Raw genomic sequence first — 22,314 nt, 5'->3', positions numbered from 1 at the left:
TATAGCTTCTCCTAAAATATCTCTTACTGGAGATACAGGGAAAAATTGGCACTACTAACTTTAGACAAGAACATGTAGGGCAATGTTTCATCCCTCTTTCTGACAAGTTTGACCCAGTATATACGTTGGAAAAGAACTCTTACAGTCAGAGAACAATATAATACGTTTTCTTGCAACTTTCTTGAGCAGCAAATATTTTTAGTTTAAACGTCCTAATGGGGAGATACTTTGTGATAGCTGCTTGTTAAAATACTAGCAAAGTTTCACTAATGTACTGCCAAAGTACTAAGTCTTTTGGAAGATGATTAACTACGTGCAACCTGAGTTACTTCAAAAAAACAGGTCATCAAAAGAGGAAAACATCTGTAACCTCAAAATGTGGGAAACAGTTTACATCTTTATAATAAACTAGGAGGAAAGTGGAATAGCATTTCAAAAAAATAGCAGTCCAAAGTTAAGCTTTTAAACCTATATTTAGATGCCTGTGGACAGATTTACTGTGAGGGTGACCGAGCACCAGAACAGGCTGCCCAGAGAGGTTGCGTTATCTCTATCCTTGGAGATGTTCAAACCCAGCTGGACACGGTCCTGGTCAACTGGCTCAAGGGGACCCTGCTTGAGCAGGGGGTTGGACTAGATGATCTCTAAAGGTCCCTTCCAACTTCAACCATTCTGTGACTCTCAGCGTCACAGAATCACACAGAATTCAACACACTTAAGACAATTTTTCCAAATCTACTTCCTAAAATGGGATTTTGGAAGTAGTAAAGGACTTAGGAATAAACATGTGATTGAAGTCAACAGGACTAATGTTCTTAAGTCACAAGAATGCTTTTTACAACTCCATCTTCAGGATTATTAGAAATAATAACTATCATTTTTATTCATCAATTTTCACATCCGAAAAAAGGTAACTGATTTTAGATGTCTGAATATCTTTCTGAATCTTTTATTACCTCATTCCTGCTGAGATGCAACTAAAGAAACAAGCAAGGTCATATCTGCAGTCTTCCAACACTGCAAAGACTGAAAAATGTTTACAATTATCTTACAAAGTCAAAGCAAAGTGGTACTGAAATAGGGAACAAGAACAAAAAAAACTTCACCTGACAGTATTTCAAACAATATTTTGATGAATCACCAAAGATCCTTCTAAGTGATAAATGCCAGTTTTTACACTAAGACGATTACTAAGAGAGGAAAACATACATTGCATTTATGGAAGAACTCATTTATCTAAATTATTCTGTGTATTTTTGGAATAAAGTCTTAACCATAGAATGGCATAAGGGCTGTAATTCTCCACAGGTTTAGATTCTTCTGATTTGCCAACTTTAACCTCTGAGAAATACCTACTATTACTTTACATGCATTCTTGTCAAAGCAGCATCGAGTTTACTTCATAATTAATATTGTTTTAAAAACAAAACACCATGCGCTTTTTATACACTTTTTATAATGCTGCTTAGCAATCTTGATCCTTTGAGTCTCCTTATAACACAGTCTCACTACTTTTAGGAAATGACCAGCGTAAGAGTTGCAAGTTATTTTGACACATATATACTTATGATCACCACAACTGGAACAGGACAACCTCTACCTCTACCACTTTGTTTTACTCAATGCTTCTGTCAGACTTGCTTGCTAGACATTTGTAGTCGTGGATAATTGGCGCATCGGTGCAGCTCACAGTAGTTTGGTAAAGTAATCAAAAGTTTGACATTTGCAGCGCAGCTTTTGAAGTTCTGGCTTATTTTTCAGTTGTGAAAGAATTATGGTACTGCTAGGTTATCAGGCAGATAATAAAAGAAATAGCATACACAGCAGAATAGCTCATAGATTTTTGAATGCATTTAGTTTATAAAAAAAAAGATACAGAATTAAAGTTCAGAATTTTTTAAAAAGTAACATATATTCTCCCCCCAACGTACAGAACAATATTTTCTACTGTTCTACCTCTAAATTTTGGGGAAAAGAAATGGAAAGAAAGAAAGGATGTTAGAGAAAAATGTCAATTTTTCACATTATATGCATATAAAAAAATAGAAGCACATGAGAAATTCAAAGGATAGGGAAAAAACCCATTTTATGACATTTCCTAAGACTGAACTCTTCTAGGGAAAAATGGGATTTTATCCATGCTCCCCCTTAGCATTTTGTTGTAATATATCTTTAATTGTGAAGCCACATCAGATTCCTGTTTGAAACATCTTTCATGGAAATTTTTGGGTAGTACTGGACTTCTGTGCTTTCAAATTTCTGGAAGCAAACATATCCATTGCCCTTCATCAGGAAAGGTATTCAAACATTGATAGTAAAATAGTATCCAAAAATAGAATGATTTATTTTTCATGGAATTTTTTGAGAACTGTGCTTTTGCAGAACTAGAATGCAAACAAGTAGTCTTGTAAAAAAGTGGCAGTTAAAACCCAGAGATTCATTATAGCTTGCAACATTTGAAGAGAAAAAAATTGAAAACACAGAAAATTACCTACTTTACATTCTATTTCCTACAATGATTCTTCAAGTAGGCTGTGATTCTTGACAGAAAACATATTTATCAGTAGCAATTCTCAGAAATAAGACTTTGTGGCTTAAACACATTGTCTATATTTTCACAGTTATATTTTATTACAGTCAAAAGCTAAAACAGTGCAGCCGAATGAAAAACACTGGTTTATATTTTAAGACTGAGAACACATCAATATAAAAACATTAATTTTAACACAAGAAAAAAAAAAACCTAACATCATAAGTTGCTCTACTTACTAACTGGAGCTGACAAATATGCAGTTTTTCAGCAACGCAGGAAGACTGAACTACTAAGGATTGCAAACCAGAGGGACAGAGATAATTATAAAATAAATTTTAATCTTTCAGAAATGTGCTGATTGAAAACAAATATAGCACAATAAAGCAAACCATGGAAACTTCTTCAAACAAATATCAGCAAATGTCTAATCGACATGGACAGTCTTACAATGTAATTACAGCATTTGTGATAAAGACTTACCATTTGGTTGGTTTCAGCCAGTTTATTTAATAATTATCCAAATCTGCCTTACACAGGAAGCAGATTTGACGTAACAGTACGCCAACCAGTTCAAACCTTCAGGACTGTGATAATACCACTTGAGTTTCTGAGTTTCATAAATTTCTGATGAAAACTAACTGCTTCTGACAGAAGAAGAAAAGACTGCCGTACAGGGCAGACTGAATATACATCCACGCTGTCCCTGCCTGTCCGGACACCCAGGGCCAGTTCCTTCAGCAGGTGTGGGACAGGGGCCAGCACACCCTGGCGCTTCCCCATGCCTCCTACCTCCACTAGCCTGTAATGAAGACATCCCCAAGCCAAAAGTGCTGCTTTTGTCTTTCTGCAAAATACGAATTGATGTTTCAATCTTAAAAGGGGAGGAGGGAGTGTGAGAGGAGGACAGACAGTGCTCCTAAGACTGTGCAGAATCTGACAGCTCTGAGACCTCTGAAACTTCTCATCGCTACCGCTCACGGCCAGTTCACCCTTACCTGTTCCTGTGCCAACCACATACAACAGTACCCTTTGTCTAGACGGAAGAAATAGTTCTCTTCCACATTGCCTACCCTGATGATGTGCATATATACAAACACTATCATATCTGCCTTTGGCTTTTGTTTTTGTAGATTAAATAACCCCGACCTCTTAGGATCTTCTCATATGATATATTCTGCATTTATTAATCTTCTGTTAGATTAAGATCATCTTTAGATCTTTCTTATCCTTGTTTCAGTTGGAGCTTTTCTTCCTTTCTCAATAAATACAGATTATCAGAACTATACAACAATTACAAATGAAGTCTCCCTCATTCGTTATACAATGTCACAAACACTTCCTTATCTCTAGAGAAAATACTGTGACAAAACATTTGGCTTTGTCGTGGCTGTTTTTTATTGATAACTCAGACATTTTACATCCTGCTATCCAATATGATTTCCAAAGAACCCCTAATTTAGAGCACAAATTCTTATTAGTCCCTCAGTACATGACCTTGCACACTGTACTATCCAATTTCACCCACTTTTTAATTGTTGTAGTCTTCAGAATTACCTATTTCTTCTAGTGTTAGAAGCTGTACTTCAGAACTTTATCTATAACTTGTATTTAGTAGCAGCTAAAGACAGAGAGAAACTCTGTTTTTCTCTAACATTAGCTGCCAGGGACCCACTCCTTTGGTAAAGTCTCCGTTGTACATTATTTCCTAAAAGCATGGCACTATAAAAAAACAATAGTTGTAATTCCTACTGTCAAGAAAATGAAAGAAGACATGAGAAGTCACAGCTTTGTGTGGGAAAGTGAGTCATTATGAGGAGTACAAGAAATACAAGGATTTTTTTCATAACTGAATAGCACCTACAGTTTCTCAGACACTAACGATTCACTATTTACAAATGTAGTTTCTACAATTTTTCAGTTTTACCAATCTCTAGTTGAAGAATTCCCAGGAATCCTTGAAAAGGTGTTTTCCTCAGCTCATATGCTCTTCCTCCAAGAGCAAGGATCATACTAACTACTTTTATCTTTAATTTACTCAAAGATTTTGGAAAAATACAGGCAGGCTCCCTGATTGCTTGGTGTAAGTAGCAGCAGGGGTATAGTTTCCAGAGTCTTTCTTGAGATGTGAAATACTCTTGATCCCTCTCAAGAATCCAACCAGATATTAGTGTCCCGAAACGTTCAGTTTAGGAGTGATAGGTCTGCTGACATTTTTTGCTATGAAGAACAATGAATATTCATGACCAAGTTTAATCCCAGAAAATACAAAATTCAATGCAAATTAATGAGCTTCCAAAGGAGTAGCAACCAGAGCTTGCTTAAATGTGACTATTAGACAAATTAAAAGTTTTTATTGTTACATCTGAAACGTGCTCAGAAGATTCATTTCCAGCTAAGCTGTGTTTGAAGAACTGGTAGAGATTTACTTCATCAGTGTAAGATCTTTGCACTGTCCTGACACATCACAGATCCTCAGCACACAAACAAGCAAAGTGGAGCCATCTCTGGATTTTTTGTTTGTGCAGCTGTTCTTAAAACATTTAGCCCAAAAGATTAGGAAAATTACAAGTTTAGACTTAGAAAAACACACGGGTACCTCAAAGAAATATATATATATTCGTGGTATCAGGCTGCCCTAGGAAAAGTGCACTCTCACTTTCCATCCCTAAGAATAGTCCAGTCTAGACAAGCTAGCCCACAAGTTAATCCAACCTTAAATCCTGGTATCAGGGCAGCCTGATACAAGGAAGATAGATAGACAGACAGACAGACAGATAAAAATACCTAATACCTTTCCCATCACACTCTGATACCAGGAATCACATTTTGCACAGGGTGCAAGTCCTAAGCAGCCAATATAGTCTAAACTTTTATTCTCGTCCCACCCTGCCTTCCCCTTTCACCACTGATACATTGCACATTCCCCAGCATCTCTTCTGTTCTAGCATTGACACTTAAGCTCTATCATACTAACCCCTACTCCTTTTTTGTTTTGTTTTTGCTGGGTTAGTTCCCAGGTGATGAACTCGTTGACAATGCGACGGTATCAGCATTTGTGCCAGTGCACAAACTCACAGTGGGATTCAGCTCAGGTGAGGTGGAAAACACAGGACTACTAGTGTGTGTGTGTGTGTGGGGGGGGGGGGGGGCGTGCATATTTACATACACAAATGCATTGTTATAAATAACCTCTACGTATCTCTTCTTTCCAAATATGTTGGTGTAATATGCTAAGAGATATTTTAGGCTGTACCGATTCCTTCTTCTCTCCTATGAAGGTTCTTTCATTAACCTGAATCCTGTTTCTTTTGAGCACCAGTGCAATGGCATGGGTCTTTGGTGAGAGGTATAAGTAGCACCCTTTATTACTAATACACATAGCAGATTGTGCTCAAACTCTTGGAGAAAAGTCAAGAAGGACATGAAAATACATTCTGTGTTCATGTGAAGACTGCCTAACATATCTGTCTTATCACTTACAAAGAAAGTAAAACCTAGGGAAAAACCCTAGGATTTAACTAAGTACCCTTTGGTAGTAGGACAATAACAACATATACTTTTCCATACTTTGAATTTACAGCCAATTTGAAGACAAAAACTTTTGATTTTCATTCTGGGAAAATATCAAAGATCTACTCTCTAATAGTAAATTTATTAAAAACTAAACATCCAGAAAATGGGCACCAAGCCTCAAAAACTGCACTCAGAAATGAAACAATCAAATCCATAGGTTGACTGCACAATATAAGTCTTGCCCTATGGTTTAAGGTAATGTAAATGTTTAATTCAGTAAATTCCAAGTCTCAAACAGTGGAAAAACATACAGGTAGTTTATATCATTTACATAATTCTTCAAAGAAAATCTTTAAATATCTGTGCACCAAACAGCTTGCATTAATCGTACAATTTAGACAGCCACTGTCAGACCGTTTTGTGCTCCTCATAGGAATGCCTGACATTCACAGCCATTCATAAAAGGGTAGCCTAACGACGACGATGCATAAGCCTTGGAGATTGAAGTTCTTGCACAAAAAGCATTTGGTAAATGGCTTCAAAAACATCAGCACACATTCTGTTCGCCTAATATCTATTTAACCACTAGGTAATAAAAGGCCTTACTGTGCAATCTTATAGGAAAACAGCACTCCAATTTGTCTGTATCAGAAGTGAGACAAAGCTGTCCAAGCTCAAGGTACAATTAAGAGAGGGGGATATGGAGAAGGGGGTAACGAAAGCTGTTGATCTGGATTCAGTGGGAGTACTGAGACAAGTAATGTGAGCATGCATTTCACAGTCTCCAAGTTATGCGCGCACACAACCATGTTCATACACGACATTTATCATACATAACTCATATGTAACATTTGTCAGAAAAACCATTAACTTCACCATTACTCATTAATCGTTAACTTCACTATCGTGATTTTAAAATAGCGAAATCTATTTGTTAAGTTGGTATGCTCTCAGCAACATTCCTCCTCTCGCTTCTTAAATTCTGTGCTTGTGAGAGGGCAACAAGGAGAGCGCAGGCAGCAACGCTAGGTCCCCAGGGCAGCCACAGGCCCGGCAGCGGCGCCCTCGGGGAGGAGAGGCGCGCGCGCAACGGCATCCCCCCGCAGCGCCTGGGACCCGCGCGAGCGTGTACCCCCAGTTGCCGCTGCCTCCAAATCAATGAGGCAGAGAAAAGGTCATGACACAGGGAGGTATAATGCTAAGCACTGTATTAGCGTGAGCTGGCACGGACACAGCGCCTCCAGTAACGGGCTGTGATGTTGCCTCTCTTCACTAACCATATATATGCAAATATATTCACACACAAACATATGTGTGGGTGTATGCACCTATCTATGTATGTATGTATATATGCACATATGCTTTGACACATTTAAATGAGCCGCATATTTCAATTGTGCATCATTTCTTATAAATTGGAGAAAACCCCTAAGTGGGGTGTTTCCTGTTCCAACAGACGCAAAAGACAGAAAAGTGCACCTATAATCACAGCTTTTTATAGCACTGACAGAACAGAATATTCAACCAATGTACTTCAAGTTTTATAGTTTTTAAACATCGTACTTTTACTGGAAAATGTCTGGTTTTCAGCTAATGAAAGAGCAATATAACCAAGTAATTTTAAAGGAATATTCATTAAAAGAATTTCCATATGTACCAATTCACTAAATAAGAAAAGCATTTAAACAATATTCTGTCAGAGAAGCAGCCAGATGTACTCGAAAAACACAGCATACGGTTCCGACTGCGTATAAACAAACTCATAAAGCCAGACCTAGCCACACCAAAAATTTTGCACAAAGAGCGAGCTATAAAATATGGGTGGATCACGTGGCCAGCGGTCCCTGGGTGCGCACAATGCAGGCAGCTGCTGGCCCGAGGAGCCAGAGCTCTCTCCCCAGGCCAGGACGGCCCAGCGAGAGGAGCCCAGAGATGCCAACGCACTCACTGACACCTGCACAGATAATACCGAGCAACCTCCATGGACAAAACCGAACAACTCGGAAAAACAACCAGATCCTGTCCTGTTGAGACAGGCAAAGGAAAGGTAGAGGTGATCACTGGGTGCACCCACCTTCATGATCTAGTGCTGAGGACCATTTCTTTTTGGTGTGAATTTGTGTTGTGTCTTCTACACTTGGAGTCGTTCTGTGCACACTCCAGCGTGTCACTGCTCTCGCAGCAGTTTCCTTCCTGTGAAACCACGGTAGTTGTGCAACAGAGGATAACATGCCCAATTGCAGAGTGGCCCCAATTGCCCAAATTGCAATGCAGGCACCAGCAGTGCTCCAGCACAGTGGTCCTACAGCAGTCAGCCTTCTACACACGCTTCGTGCTCGACCAAGCTACCAACCAGCACGGGCTTCCCTGCCAGTAAAGATGCGATGGGGACAAACAGACGTGGGACCGTAACGTGCTGCAGCAAACAGCCTGTCAGTCCACCCCTCTGCACCAAACAGCGACTAATGGACCTGCATAACATAAGGAGACGCTTAGGAATAACGTCTGGTCTCTGAGTTTAGTAGCTCCAGGCTTTCTCCAGCAGGCTCCGGACAGTTGAAGAGGAAAGTAATCACAGTGAGACGTCCCCACCATCAGCTAAGCAAGCTAAATCTGTGCCAGGAGAAAATCAAAGGACATATGCAGGCTTAAAGCACTATAATAACACCTGCCTAAGGGGCTTGAGAAAGTCCAAAGGCAACATGGCTGAAGAACAGAATATGGGAGACTTAGAAGACAACCTTCAAAAAGATAAAAATGTGTCCAAATCAGGAAAATAGAAAAAAATGGTTAAATATAAAAGGCCAGAAAAGATCTTCAGAAATATTTGATAAAAGGCATAAAAACTAATAATAAATCTTTCTTCGAGCACCTCAGGAGCAGGAAGCCTGCCAGACTCTGTGGAAAAGGCATAAAAGGAACGCTCAGAGAAAAGAAGGTCGCAGCAGGAAAACGCAATTTCTACATTTGTATTCAGAGTTTGGGAAGGCTACCATGCTGAAACACACACCTACAGAGAATGATTTGGGGGAATGAATGAAACTTGAATGAAACGACAGACCAGTGACTTCGACATCTGTACTTTTAAACAATAGAATAAGGGGTTATGTGGACAAATATGACACACTGGGAAAAGCCAACATGGTTTTTGTGAAGATAAGCAATTACTCAGAAATCTACTGGAGTTTTCTAAAAGAGTCAAGAGTACAAGAGATCTGGACAATATAGGCTACTCGGATTCCCAAAAGCTGTGTGAAAAGACCCTTCACTGAAAGTTTTTAAACTAAGCATCCATGTGATAAGAGAAGGTCCTCACATGGATAAATAAATGGTTAAAGATGGGAAGAACTATACGTTTTAACTAAGTATGTGTAGGAGGAAGAGCAGCCAACAGAAGTCAGGCTCTGGGCTGGGACATGTGCTGCTTAGGGGTTTGTAAATGCCACAGAAAAGGATGTTAAGGAAGTTTTACAGAGGATATCAACTTCTTCAGACCTTGCCAAGCAATGATCACTGCTGCAAACAGGATTGAGGGATCTTTGCGTGACCTGCGGGACTCTTCTGACCTTCTCCATAGCAATTTTCTATGTCGTTCCTACCTAGGCAACCTCCTGTTTTCCCACATCGTTCCATCCAGACTGAACTACATCATTATTCAGCAGGACAGACAGCTGGGAATTACCTATCTCTGCTCAGAGAAATTACCCAGACACAGAATAATTAAACACTGATGCACAAAAAGCATCCTCCAAAACCAACTGAACCTAATAAGAAATTCTCCACTGATTTTAATCACCATAGTTTGGGTACAAAATGCCTGAAAACATGACCAGCAATTAGACAGTCTCACCTTTAGCTTCACCTACATATTCAAAAAGGTAGTCTAATGGTAGAAAATGTTAAAGAGCTATGAGGAGCTGTGTACTCTATACAACACCATCCTGATGCATTACACAATAATATAAAATGTTTTCACAGTGAGTGAAGATCAAGTGCATTTTTATCCAAATAGAATATAAAAAGTTATCATTTTAGTTGTTCAAGCCAAAGGCAGCCCTGCGATCTAGCAGGTAACATTGTTCAAACATAGGAATTGTGGTCAGGATCTCAAAAATCCACTAAAACATTTAGCAGAAATTAAAGAGAACAGATTTTTCTATTTTTGTCACATAAATTAACACATTAATTCAATATTAGAAGTTATTTGCAATATTGGCCAAAGATTTCAAAATATTTCTAAATGCTCAAAAGCTCCTGGCAACAGATATGAATAGTATTTAATCAAACCATATGAAATAGAAAATAAATGACTACGTAAAACAGTACTGTGAGAAACTATAGACTAAACATACAAACATTTCTGGTATAAACAATTATTAAGAATACCAGCCAGCCTACTAATATTTTCTGAAGAGAAAATACTGCCAACAGAGAATAGGAACATCCCACAACACTGTCATTTGAAAAATAATGTATGTATCTAGCCCAGTATGATACAGCAAGACAGTGTTACTTTAAATGTTTGGTATGGCTTGTCAGAAAAAAATAAGAAAAATTTTCTAACTATAGATTGCTTCACTGTAGGCATGGGATACTTGTCACAATTTGGCTTCTCTTATGGGTCGAGCAAATAAAACTGTCCAATAGTGCCGTAAAGTCTGATGGCAGACTGGATCCTGCGCTAGCCCTACCTGCGACGTGACGGAGTCTGCATCCCCCGTGTCCTCACCACCCTCCTCCCACAACCTCCCATGCTCAGCCCTGATTTTCTCAGCTCCCCTCCAGTATGCAAATAGCTGCTGCTTTAGACTAGTAGGTAATTTTTTTAATAAAAGAAATTAGGTTCACCCTAACTAGGAAGCGGGACTTGCAGTCTTAAGAAAGACTGCAAGAGCTGGGCCTGTTCAGTCAGGAGAAGAGAAGATTGAGAGGGGATCTCATCAACGTGTACAAGTATCTGCAGGGGGAGCGTCAAGAGGATGAGGCCAGCCTCTTCTCCGTGGTGCCCAGCAACAGGACAAGAGGCAATGGGCAGAAACTGAACCACAGGAAGTTCCACCTGAACCTGAGGAAAAACTTCTTCACTGTGAGGCTGACAGAGCATTGGAACAGGTTGCCCACAGAGGTAGTGGAGTCTCCTTCCCTGGAGATATTCAAAACCCGTCTGGATGTGATCCTGGGCAATATGCTCTAGGTGACCCTGCTTGAGCAGGGAGGTTGGACTAGATGATCTCCAGAGGTCCCTTCCAACCTCAACGATTCTGTGATTCTGTGATATCCCCTAAATTAACACTCTATCGTATGTGTTAACTCCTGCCCATCCATTGCACTGTGCATTTTGTTTGTTTGCCTACAGAGAAAACTGCTCAGTGGCAAAAAAGGAGCCCAGAAAAGCAGGGATCTCCTGTTTTTGTCGCAGCTGATGCAAAACTGGCTTTCTGTCAACTTTCTTCCTTGTCCTTTTAGTTTATTTCAGAATGCAGCTGTGCCTTTTATCTATCAGTTTTCAGAGCATTTGCACAAGCAAATCTTTTATTTCCAATTCATCTCGGTAATATATAGCAAAGCCTTCTGCCACAGCAAAGAGCTGACAACAAACGTTAACTATGAATAATGCTTCCCTTCGTTACAGAAATCAAATTTCCCCACTTTAAAAATTATACAGAGGGAAAAAATCACACTCAATTGCCTTAACAAATACAGCGCTATTGAGAAGAAAAGTTACTACGCTTCAGTAGGAATCTTCTAAATATTTGCCAAACTTGAAAAGACAAAATTTGCCTGGCAAACCCCATCTGCTGTTTGGTAAACACCAAAAACACTTCATAAACACAAGTATCACAGAAGTAAAGAGCAAATAAAAAGAGAGAGATCACTTCTATTAATAATGGTGTCAAACAATCCTGCCCAATCCTGCTGCCACTGAAGTGAACGACAAATCACTTACCACCTTAAGTAGGATTAGAATTAGATCAGAAACATGGAAATATTCTGCATGATCAGAACTCTCTTGTGGAAATCTGATGACTCAGTCCTAGCACACACACATCACCCATTGACTCTGGCAAGCACCTTCTGTGCGCAAAAACTACGCAATTTATTTCAGCATTTATAACTGTAAATTATGTAACCAGAATCTGTGATGATGAATGCGAAATCTAGCTAGATACTTACATAGTACAAGTGTGAATTGCTCGATGTTGCATGGGTCTGCCATTGTCATAAAAGAATACAATGATAACGGATTATATCCATGTTGAAAGGAACTACTCATACTCCAGTCTCACTCACTGGGAAGAGATTGCTTTATTCCCTTCTAAAAGGGACTGATATTTAAGAGGTGGTCCAGATGATAACATATATATACTGTAGCATATAGTCTATCAGATGATAAAGACTTCAAAGACTCCAAAAAATCTGGTCTCCTGAACAGGTCGCATTTTTAAATGCAGATATAGGTCTCGGTAGCTGACTAGAATTTATTTTTGCTTTTCTAAAAAGTAAATACAATTCAGAACAGAGGAAATAATAAGTTCATACAAAAAAGTACATGTTCTACTGAAACTAAAAATATTGCATGACAAATATCTTTCCTTCAAAAAAATAAGTGTTTTGCCTTTAGGTAAATGCATACAGGAAGCAGTGAAAATGTCACTATATCATATAGGCGAAATGCCTACACATGATATTTTGATAAATATATACTTGGGGAAAAGGGTGCCCTTTTTAAAAAATGAGCTAAGTAATATGCAAATCAGTATTAGCAAGGTTTCAAAAATAGTCTAATGTCACCATAATAAATCTCACTTAAAATGAGGACATACCACCCCATTTATAACAACCCCAATACCCCTGGATATCATTTGATTGGTAAGGACTCCTGTCACGGAAAACATTTATATAACGTCAGTCCAAATACAAAAATATATATCTTGCTTTTGCTATCTGCTGTTTTTAGTATGGGATGTGCATTTTTATTTTTCCTTTTCTTTACTGTTTCCTTTTAAAAATACCATTTAAGTGTAGGTCAATCGATAGTAATTCCCACAGAAAAACTATTTTTTTTGTAAATAGTACCAAGAAATAATACCAAATTGGACATGCCTTCAACATTCTGATAATGCAAATTTCTAAATTGTGCTGTGAACAAACAAATACAATTAACATCTGTATATATCATACAGTGAGATAGTTCTACTGAGACTGCAATGAATAAATGCTTAATAAATTAGATTACTTCCAGATAAGAAAAATACGATTACATCATCACTAACCAGGGATCTCTCATATTTTGTTTATATGCCACTTTATTAAATGTTACATTATAGATTTTGTCAGCTGTTTACCAGTATCCATCTCCCTTTATATTTTACACGCTTGCTTTTTTCCAAAAAAATCCTTCTCACTACAATTTCTTTAAACAGTTGAAAAAATAACTCTTAACAGAACTAACACAACTGCATTGCTACCAATGAAAATACTTTGCACTTTTGGAAATTTAATGTGAAAAGAGTTATGAAAATATTCAATCACTTACTTTGGTAGAGTTTTCAAGTGATTTTCTCTTAACTCCAGAATTCTCAATTTGACAAGTCTAGAAATAGTGATATTAAAGAAAATAATTAGTGCAATCAAAGAATTAGTTCAAGAATCCATAAGAATGATCTGAAACTACTTATTTCAACAAAAAAAGAGACTGCTTAATGCACAATAATGAGATGCCCAGATGTTGCTGGTCTGAATATAATACAAAATCTATTCAGAACCAAATGGATTCATATTTGCATTATATTGTTTATGCACCCTTCTCTGGATTCCTCTGAAGATCAATGATCCATATCAGTTTTTCAAAATAATTCTAAATTATTTTTCTTGGCTATTCAAGCAAGGCAAACATCGTAAGTTGATTTATCTCAAACATTTCCAGAGCTATTAAAGGGTAAAAAGCAACTGTTGTACAGTTCATAACTTCTTTTAGCACTTTTTGAGTCTTAACTTCTGCAGCTCCACACAGGCAGACCAACGCTAAAGAACAGATCTCCATCCAATTTCATGTATTTTAAGCAGAAGTTGAACATATGTTCACATGCTTGCATGAACTAGAATCTGTATACAACAGTACCTCACATTTCAATATCATTGTGCAAAAACTAATTGGCAATATTATTTAAGTCACAACAATAAACATCAGGAAGTGGAAGAATGGCAAGGAAGGAGGACACACACATAGGCTAGCGAGCAACAAATGCAATGTCTGTATGCTAATGCTGGAAACCTGTGAAACACGACGAGGATTTGTATTTGTAAGATACCAAATAGATCTAGAAGCAGTACAATTACACTGGAATAGCAACCACAACTGGAACTAGTGTCATTTCATTTGGATAAAATCTGTGTCTGTAGAAGAGAAAAAAATTGGCGCTTTCTGCTAAAAGATCTAAAATACTAGAAATGCAATTTCGAGAAGCTGATTACCAGCAAGGCTTTAGAAGTGCATAATAATTACAACACTTCCCATGAACAGAAACATTACATATAAAATAAATTGCAGGGGTATGCCATATATTAATTTTCCCTTGGCATCTGAGCATAATGTCTGATTCCTAAGTGCAAAAGCAGTCTGTCTTGGGATTTATTCTGGTATTCCAAAGCCTCATCAAATGCAAACAATTTAACTTTTTCTTCTTGTTTCTTCAACCAGAAGTTTTCTTAGAATAAACTCCAGTGTAAAGCCCAAACTCAGCTCTGGGTCAGTGACAGAGCTGTTAAATAAATGCTGATAAAGCAGCACTTCATATATCGCAATGTCTGAGCACACCAATGCCATTTCCAACCCAAGTTATCTCACCTCAGTATTCATTCTGGAGTGCTGCAATGATGCTCCCAGCTGAATGATTTAACACCCATTTAGGTAGCTGGATGGACCAGGAAAAAACTAATCCTAGGCAAATTCTGTATTGGTCCTATATATTTTTTCTTTAATTCTTTGTCTTCTGAGCTATTTGCCCAACTGGACAATCAGAGTGCGGAAAGGCTGCCCATTCCCTTGCCAGTGTTATGGAGGTAGAATGAACTTGCCATGCATAGCTCTGCATGGCAAGATTTTATCTGCATCCATAAACGCATGCATAGCTCCTACTGCTCTCTTAAAAGGTCAAGGCAAATTGTGCTAATTCTGGAGGGTGTTTTTCCCCTCTGGTTTATACTTATCTAACACTTTTTGGCTCAGTTTCCACTATATTTATTTTTAATCTCATTCTACATCCATCTGCTGTAATGTCTTTTGAAAATCTTCTCTCTTGTTTGTGCTTTCTTATTTTTGCTTTGGTTACTCCACTATACACAGTCATTTTTTATCTTCCTTTCTGACTCACAATGCTTTTTTTTTCTGTTCATTTTTCAATAGACAAAGACCATATTGTTATTTTCTGCCCTTGCCACAATTTAATAACACATTTGATCAAGGACAAGTCTCTTCTTTAATTTCTATTTCTTCCCACCTTTTCCCTAAACCACCAAACTGCATCACTTCATCATAAAATTCTTGCTGACATAAAATTCTCTCTAAAAACAATCATTCATCAAAATAGGGCTGAAGAGGCAAAATCCACACCTTCTTGTATTTTTTTTAATGAATACAGCTTTTAAACAGCCTTTTAAAACTAAACTGGGTGCATACGAAATAGTAATGTTTTTTCATGACTAATTCTTACCTTCCAAAGTTAGCTGGAAGAAACTCCAGGAAGGCATCATTTAGATAGAGCTGGGTCAAGTTTACAAGTTGTGTGAAGCCATCTGGTAGCCTAAAAAATAGTTAAAAGCTTAATCCTGGCACTGAAGTTGCTATGGAATTAATAACAATGCATATTTATAAAGAGAAAGATGACTCTCTCTCTCACCTTCTTTTTGTACCCAGCTACTCAAGAAGAATTTACTTAAAGGCAACATTTTTGCCTGTTCTCATCTTTTCCACATTGCCATCATCTGACAAAATTCAGACTCCTGGTACATTCAAGCTACATCAGCCTTTTCCCCGCTCCAAGGTGAGGCTTTTCAGCAAAGTTGTTTTTGTTTTGTTTTATTCGGGTTTTTTTTTTTAACTGAAGTAGGAAAGTTTCACACTTTCATCCCTTTCACTCCATTTTGTAAATCACGGGATTACAACACAGATTTTTTGTGACTATTATTCCAAGTTTTTGGCAGGAATAATGATTGTCAAGATCCTAACCAAGAGATTAGGATAAATGAGGACACGGCATGGCTCACTTCCCAAATATGTCCCCCTGTACATAAAGCACCAGCCTCCGTGTTTAAAAGTCTGCATTATATGGACTGCTTTGCCAAAGTTGCCTTTACTGTGTGGAGAGACACTACATCTGTTGTGTAGTAAGAGATCTTTTTATAGATACATCAACCTAGATAAATGTCATCCTTATTACTTTAGGATTTCAAACAACTAAAAATTAATTTGGATTGACCCTGCAAATAAACGGTACTTGTACTTTTAAATTTTCGTTTACTTTGCACAAATTTTCTGAACTTGCAATATACAAGCACAAGCTATTGATACTCACTTAGAGACTGGGTTGACACTGGCTTCAATAATTGTTAAACACTTGCAACATTTAATATTTTCTGGAAAATCTTGAATTCCTAAAAAAATATTGAAAGAAGCATTATACAAACATGAAAAACTGTTCAACTGTTTTGTTCATAAATGAGTTCACTTGGTATATTTCATTGCTAATGCAGGATGCGACTATAAATTCTGACCAGACTTAGCAATAAAATTATAAATATATATATTTGCAATATTACAGTTTTACAGATGATATTTAAGCAACAAATAAATATACCACAACAGATAATATGACCTGCAATAAAAAATCCTGTGTTAATGCTTTATTTATATGATCTTCTGGAGTTATAGACTGACATCACTTGTACTAACTAGCACTTCTGCCTCTTTTTGAACTGCCCATCTTTTCCTTCTTTGTTTCTCATTCTTCTCTGGAATTGATACATATAATCCTGAAAGTCTCTAGGCTTATACTGATAATAAAATTTTCCAGAAATGGTTCAATTTCAAAAGAAGGGCACTTGATGGCAGACATGCAAGGGTTTTTAGGCACATAAGTATGTAAATATGTACGTTGGCAAAGCGCATCAGCAAGTTAGTCACTGCCAATGTCAATACTGGTAGCTGTTTACCTGCAGCCTTTTGTGCTTAGATAGGTTAATAAATCTTGACCCAAAAGAGTCCCGTAAGTAGTAAGCCACTCTGGAAAGTCGAATGCTTCATACAAGTACACCGAAAAATGCTATCCCACTCCTATTTCTAATGGGTATCAGTGACAGTTCATCACGGTATACTATCCTAGAGGGACCAGCATTTTTTTTAGAAAAACTTACATATGGTAGGTATCTATCTGGACTTTTCAAAGTGCCAGACAGGAAAATATTGCATAAACTAGAAGAATATAGACTTTCCTAGAACAGTAGTTAGTTAATCATTAGGAATTAAAACTTCATTATTGTTGTTTACATATTCATTACAATTCTTTAAAATATTTATACTTACTGTATACTTTTGATCTCTTACCATTTTTACTGATATCAAGTTCTCTGAGATTAACTAAACTAGCAATAGTGGTTGGCAGACTTGAAAGGTCATTGTCAGGTATACTCAGTTTGCGTAAAGCTTGACAGTTGAACAATTGCTGCAATATAAAGAAATACTTCATAGCATTTCAGGAAAAAGTCTCTTTCATTATTTATGCTCAAAAGCAATAAATAACATAAAACTACCTTTGTTACATAAAAATTGAACAATCCAAAAATATTTTTAAATGACATTATTTGAGAAGATGTTCTTAAAGGTTGCACAATATTTTAAACAAGTACAATGTTGTCTACAAGAATCACCAGCACGGTTGATCAGTGACAGAACAGTCCAAAGACTGTGGAGTTTTCTGTCAAAAATTGCATACCTATTGCAATCAACATTTTGTAGGAACAAGCTATTTCCTAAAATGTGCCATATAAAAAGAATTTGTTGTGGTTTGTTGTACGTTAAAATATTTGATTATATAATTTAATATAATTGTAATTGTAGATTTTAAAATCTTTTGACTGTGTGCAGAGAGAATTTGCTACTTTCAAGAAACAAAATATTTTGACATTATCAAAATGAGACATTCTGTAAATCTTCCCAAAATTCAGGACTTTCAATTCCAGTATTTAATTCTAACTCAAATTTTCTGAAATGTCAGTATTTCCAGTCCAGCAACAAATCCTCTTTTCAGCCTAAAGTAATCAATACATTGTGCTGAAAGCATCTATTTAATATTGCTGCCTTCCTCAAAAAAAATCACCATCTCATAAAACACCTTAAACATGCAACAATAATATAACCATGCTAGAGAAAGCAGTCATGAAAGACTATTTAGCATTTAAGTATATTGCATTGCCAGGTTAGAGCTGCTATATATGAAGGACGAGTAAGGTATGTTTTTTAGATGTTTGAGGTTACAGCTTCATCAAACCCAGTGTGCTGGCAGGCGTAAGAGGAGAACGCGGTATAGTTGCTTGGCTTCTTTACTGCCGAGAGACGCTATGTAAGGAGTGCCCGGGGAGTGCTTCCCACTCCCCAGTGACAGCACCGTGGAAAACCGAGCGCGCCACAGGTTAGCGTCACACTTGCCTACCCGCTTTGCGCTCCAAGCCACGGCTTGCACACCCGCACGGCGTCCTCACAGCCGGCCAAGCGCTGGGACCAGCCAGCCTGAGCCACTCGCATACTGCTCGGCAGGGAGCATGGGTTTAAGGTTGCTCACTAACATTGCGGCTGCAGGCTCTAAAAATACCCTGTTTTAAAAAGTGGGTTAAATGTTACTAACCCTCCCAGGTCTTGCTGAGAACATGAATTCACCTGATGGCCCTAGACAAGTCAGTGGCTTCCAGAGAAGAATGATTTCCCTTTGCAGGCATCCCAAAGGTGTTCTTCACATATTAGTGCTATGTTTATAGCAGATTTTACCTTTCTTTCATTCAGACCGCTACAGTAGAATAAAGTCTATATACTCATTGACAGGACAGTTGATAAAGCATAATAATTTGATTGCCCAGCCAAAAAAAAGAAATAATTCAGCTAAGTATCTGGAGAAGAGAAAATTAACACACAAATGGTGTGCAAATGCCAACTCAGTACTTCAGTCTTAATAAACTTTAGGTCAGTTTGAAACTGCATCTTTCTCTTGTAACCTTAATCCTTAAAAAACAAAAACACTCCCAAATCCTCTTTTTCCTCACGATGACCTATTCTCAGATAACTTACGTGATACTCATCCTTGATATTAAGGGGAATTACAAGAATAAAAAATACTCAGAATGAGAAGACCACCACAATTGGCACCAAATATGAAAGGGTCTTTTTACCAAAAGACACTTCTCAACACTTTCTACTTGTTCATTTTCAAGACTGCACAACAGCCCCCTCCCCAGAGGTCACCAGCTAATGCCAACGGCACTATCATTGCGGTTGCCGACGCAACACGATGGCCCAGCGGCCCTGGAGAAATATGAGAGAGAGGAATTTCTTCCCTGGGGTCTGCCGTTCCCAGTCTCACGTACAGGAATACCCAGACCAAGTACCATGCACCCCTGAGAAGCCAAACTGGGCTACACATTTCTGTTTGGAAGACAATGCTAACTAAGAGAAATCACTCTCTAGAGAAGGAGAAATTCCTGTGTGATGCATCTGAAAGCCCCCTCTCCCCCCCCTTTTTTTTTTTTAAATAGGAAGCACAGCATTTTGGATAGCCTGAAAAGCAACGTGATGGATCCGCTCCAGGGTCTGCGCTTCAAAATTCTAGCTGCTTTGCTGTTTTACAGCAGCTGTAAAGCCCTGTAATGCTCATCTCAGGGGACTCGCCGATTTTGGTAGATATACAGAGTCTATAGCACTATTATACCAGGAATATAAAATTCCCAGTGCATGTACCTAGCCGTTCTTTCAGAGAATTACCTTAAAAGCCAAGGAAGCCTTGGAACTTAAAAGTTTTGACAGTCTCTAAACAGCTACAAGGCTTCAGAACTGGTGAATAAAGAAAGGTAATAAAAAATAATTTTATTTTTGAAAAAATATTCCCTCTAGAGTAATTTTATGATGTACTATTTTATCAGCAATAAAACAAGAGTGGGAATACAGTTATATATGCTCAAAATTTCTCATATTTTTTTAGCCTGTGGATTTTCAAAGGTATCTTTCTCAATTTCTAGTGCTTTATGGCCTTGCCATCAGGATCTTCATGTAATCAACATATTGTATATTCATATACTATTTTTATTCCCTTTAGATTGGAGACCAAGTGGAGCTAATGATGCTGAGATTTGAGTTATAACATTGGTCTATTATTACGCACATCTCAAGTGCATGGCCGCATACCGATAGAGGCTGATGGCTTTCAGGGCCATTAGAGAACAACATAAAACTTCTGTTCTTTACTTTCAGTAGATGTAACTGTGAAATAGACTGGCTATCGCAATGGAGGGACTTAACGTCAGGATTACAAACAAGTAACACTTCCCAGTTCTGCGGAACAGAAACATCATTTCTTACTGGCAGGTTTAGAAACCAGCCAATTCATTTGATGGAAATTGTAACTCCAATAGCAAATGCAATGCAAAAGAACAATACGGTTAATTTATAATACCTACGGATTTATGTAAGTGAGCTATACATTAGTGATTACCTCAAGACCATTTACACGCTGGTTGCTTTGCTTGTTTTTAGCAAGACAATTAAGCACTAGGTTGCAGTCTCTAATTTCATTGGCATATTTAGCATTACTGATACCTATTTTCCCTACTCACCAAATGGTGAAAGACAGTGGTGGCTATTTCTAGAATTTATCATTAGAGAGAGACGGATTTTTCCCAAGACATTAACAAGTAAATTAATTTTGTCCATCACATTAGTGCAGATTTTACTTAATACTTATAAGGGAAAGTTGCTGGGAAGAACTTTCATTTCATTCATGTTTTTCTGGTCACTGCTTGCCAATGACTCCACCACACCAAAATTGATATTCTTTTTTTTTTATTAATCATTGACACTCATTGGACTCTTACATATAGGGACGTACTTGCAGCAGTAGCTCATGATAATGAAGTCAAAAGACAATAAAATAAAAGCCTTGGCTGCGTTTAAGTGAAAATATACAATTATACCACAATCCTGTACCTCTAGAAAAAGAAAAGGCAATGAATGAGAAGTTAGGACCTAGGAATACTGTTCCAATGAGACAGCAGAAAAAAAACATAAATTATAAGACACAAAATGTAAGGTAAAAATTCAAAAGAGCGACAGGTAGAATTAGTTTAATATATCAGAAATATCAAGCCTGCAAAATAATTTATTGATTTCAACAGTATCAGGTAGCAATGAACACTAGCAATGAATATTGTAAGAATACTGTGAGTAATTTCAGAGATAACATGAAGAAATTTTCTCTGGAAGAGATTATTTGAACTCATATTTGCATACAGAGAAAAGTTTTGCTTAAGGTAGATTGCTATGTGTAATAGAAAGATAATGTTAGGTACTGTAATGCCATTTTAATAAAAGATGGCCTTCTCCCACCTAGAATATTAATTAAATAGCAGAAAAAAGAAAAGTCTGGCAATGGGTAACAAAAAACTATTTGAAGCAGGAAATCTGAGAACGAAATCATTTGCACTTCTGCGCTTAAGGTAATGATTTATAAAGAAGAATAGGCTTAAGATATTAAAAAATTATAAATTGTATAAAGGAGGCAAATTTAACTCTTCCATTCATCTTCTCTTATACAACAAAACCATGTAAAATGACATATTTACATAAACTCAATACTGATTTAAAGGATTTTTTTCCATAGATAGCATTAGCTTCAAAATATTATTTATAAACAAAGGAAAGTGAGAAAACTGTAAAAAGTCTTATTCAATTTACTTAAATCTCTCCAAAACATGTTATTTGTTGTTGTGTTTCACAAGTAACATACACAAAACACACGATATCACAACACAATGCAAAGATTTCATTAGCATTCACATTTCAGCTGTGACTTTGACAGTGATAACTATCACTTTCATCCCAATTTCATGATGTTGGTCCCTTCACCTTGCACCCTCCATTTTTCATACATAATTATGATATATTGCTCTTGTCCTAAGTCCTAATATATTTGTCTTACATTATGCACTGCAATTAACTCTAAATATCACAG

General features: G+C 37.3%; 1 protein-coding gene across 1 annotated transcript in view; it reads right to left on the bottom strand.

The window, feature by feature from the left end:
* Positions 1-22,314, bottom strand: part of LRRC7 (leucine rich repeat containing 7) — a 195,723-nt gene that overhangs the window by 95,415 nt on the left and 77,994 nt on the right. The window contains exons 4-7 of the mRNA XM_068953511.1: positions 17,649-17,766; positions 16,621-16,699; positions 15,760-15,849; positions 13,584-13,640 (exon numbers count right to left, since the gene is read on the bottom strand). Of these exons, the coding sequence (XP_068809612.1) occupies positions 13,584-13,640; positions 15,760-15,849; positions 16,621-16,699; positions 17,649-17,766 (344 nt within the window). The remainder of the gene's footprint in view (positions 1-13,583; positions 13,641-15,759; positions 15,850-16,620; positions 16,700-17,648; positions 17,767-22,314) is intronic.

The sequence above is a fragment of the Struthio camelus genome, chromosome 8, assembly GCF_040807025.1.
Source record: "Struthio camelus isolate bStrCam1 chromosome 8, bStrCam1.hap1, whole genome shotgun sequence".
Taxonomy (NCBI): domain Eukaryota; kingdom Metazoa; phylum Chordata; class Aves; order Struthioniformes; family Struthionidae; genus Struthio; species Struthio camelus.
This window is presented reverse-complemented; position numbering and strand designations above follow the sequence as displayed.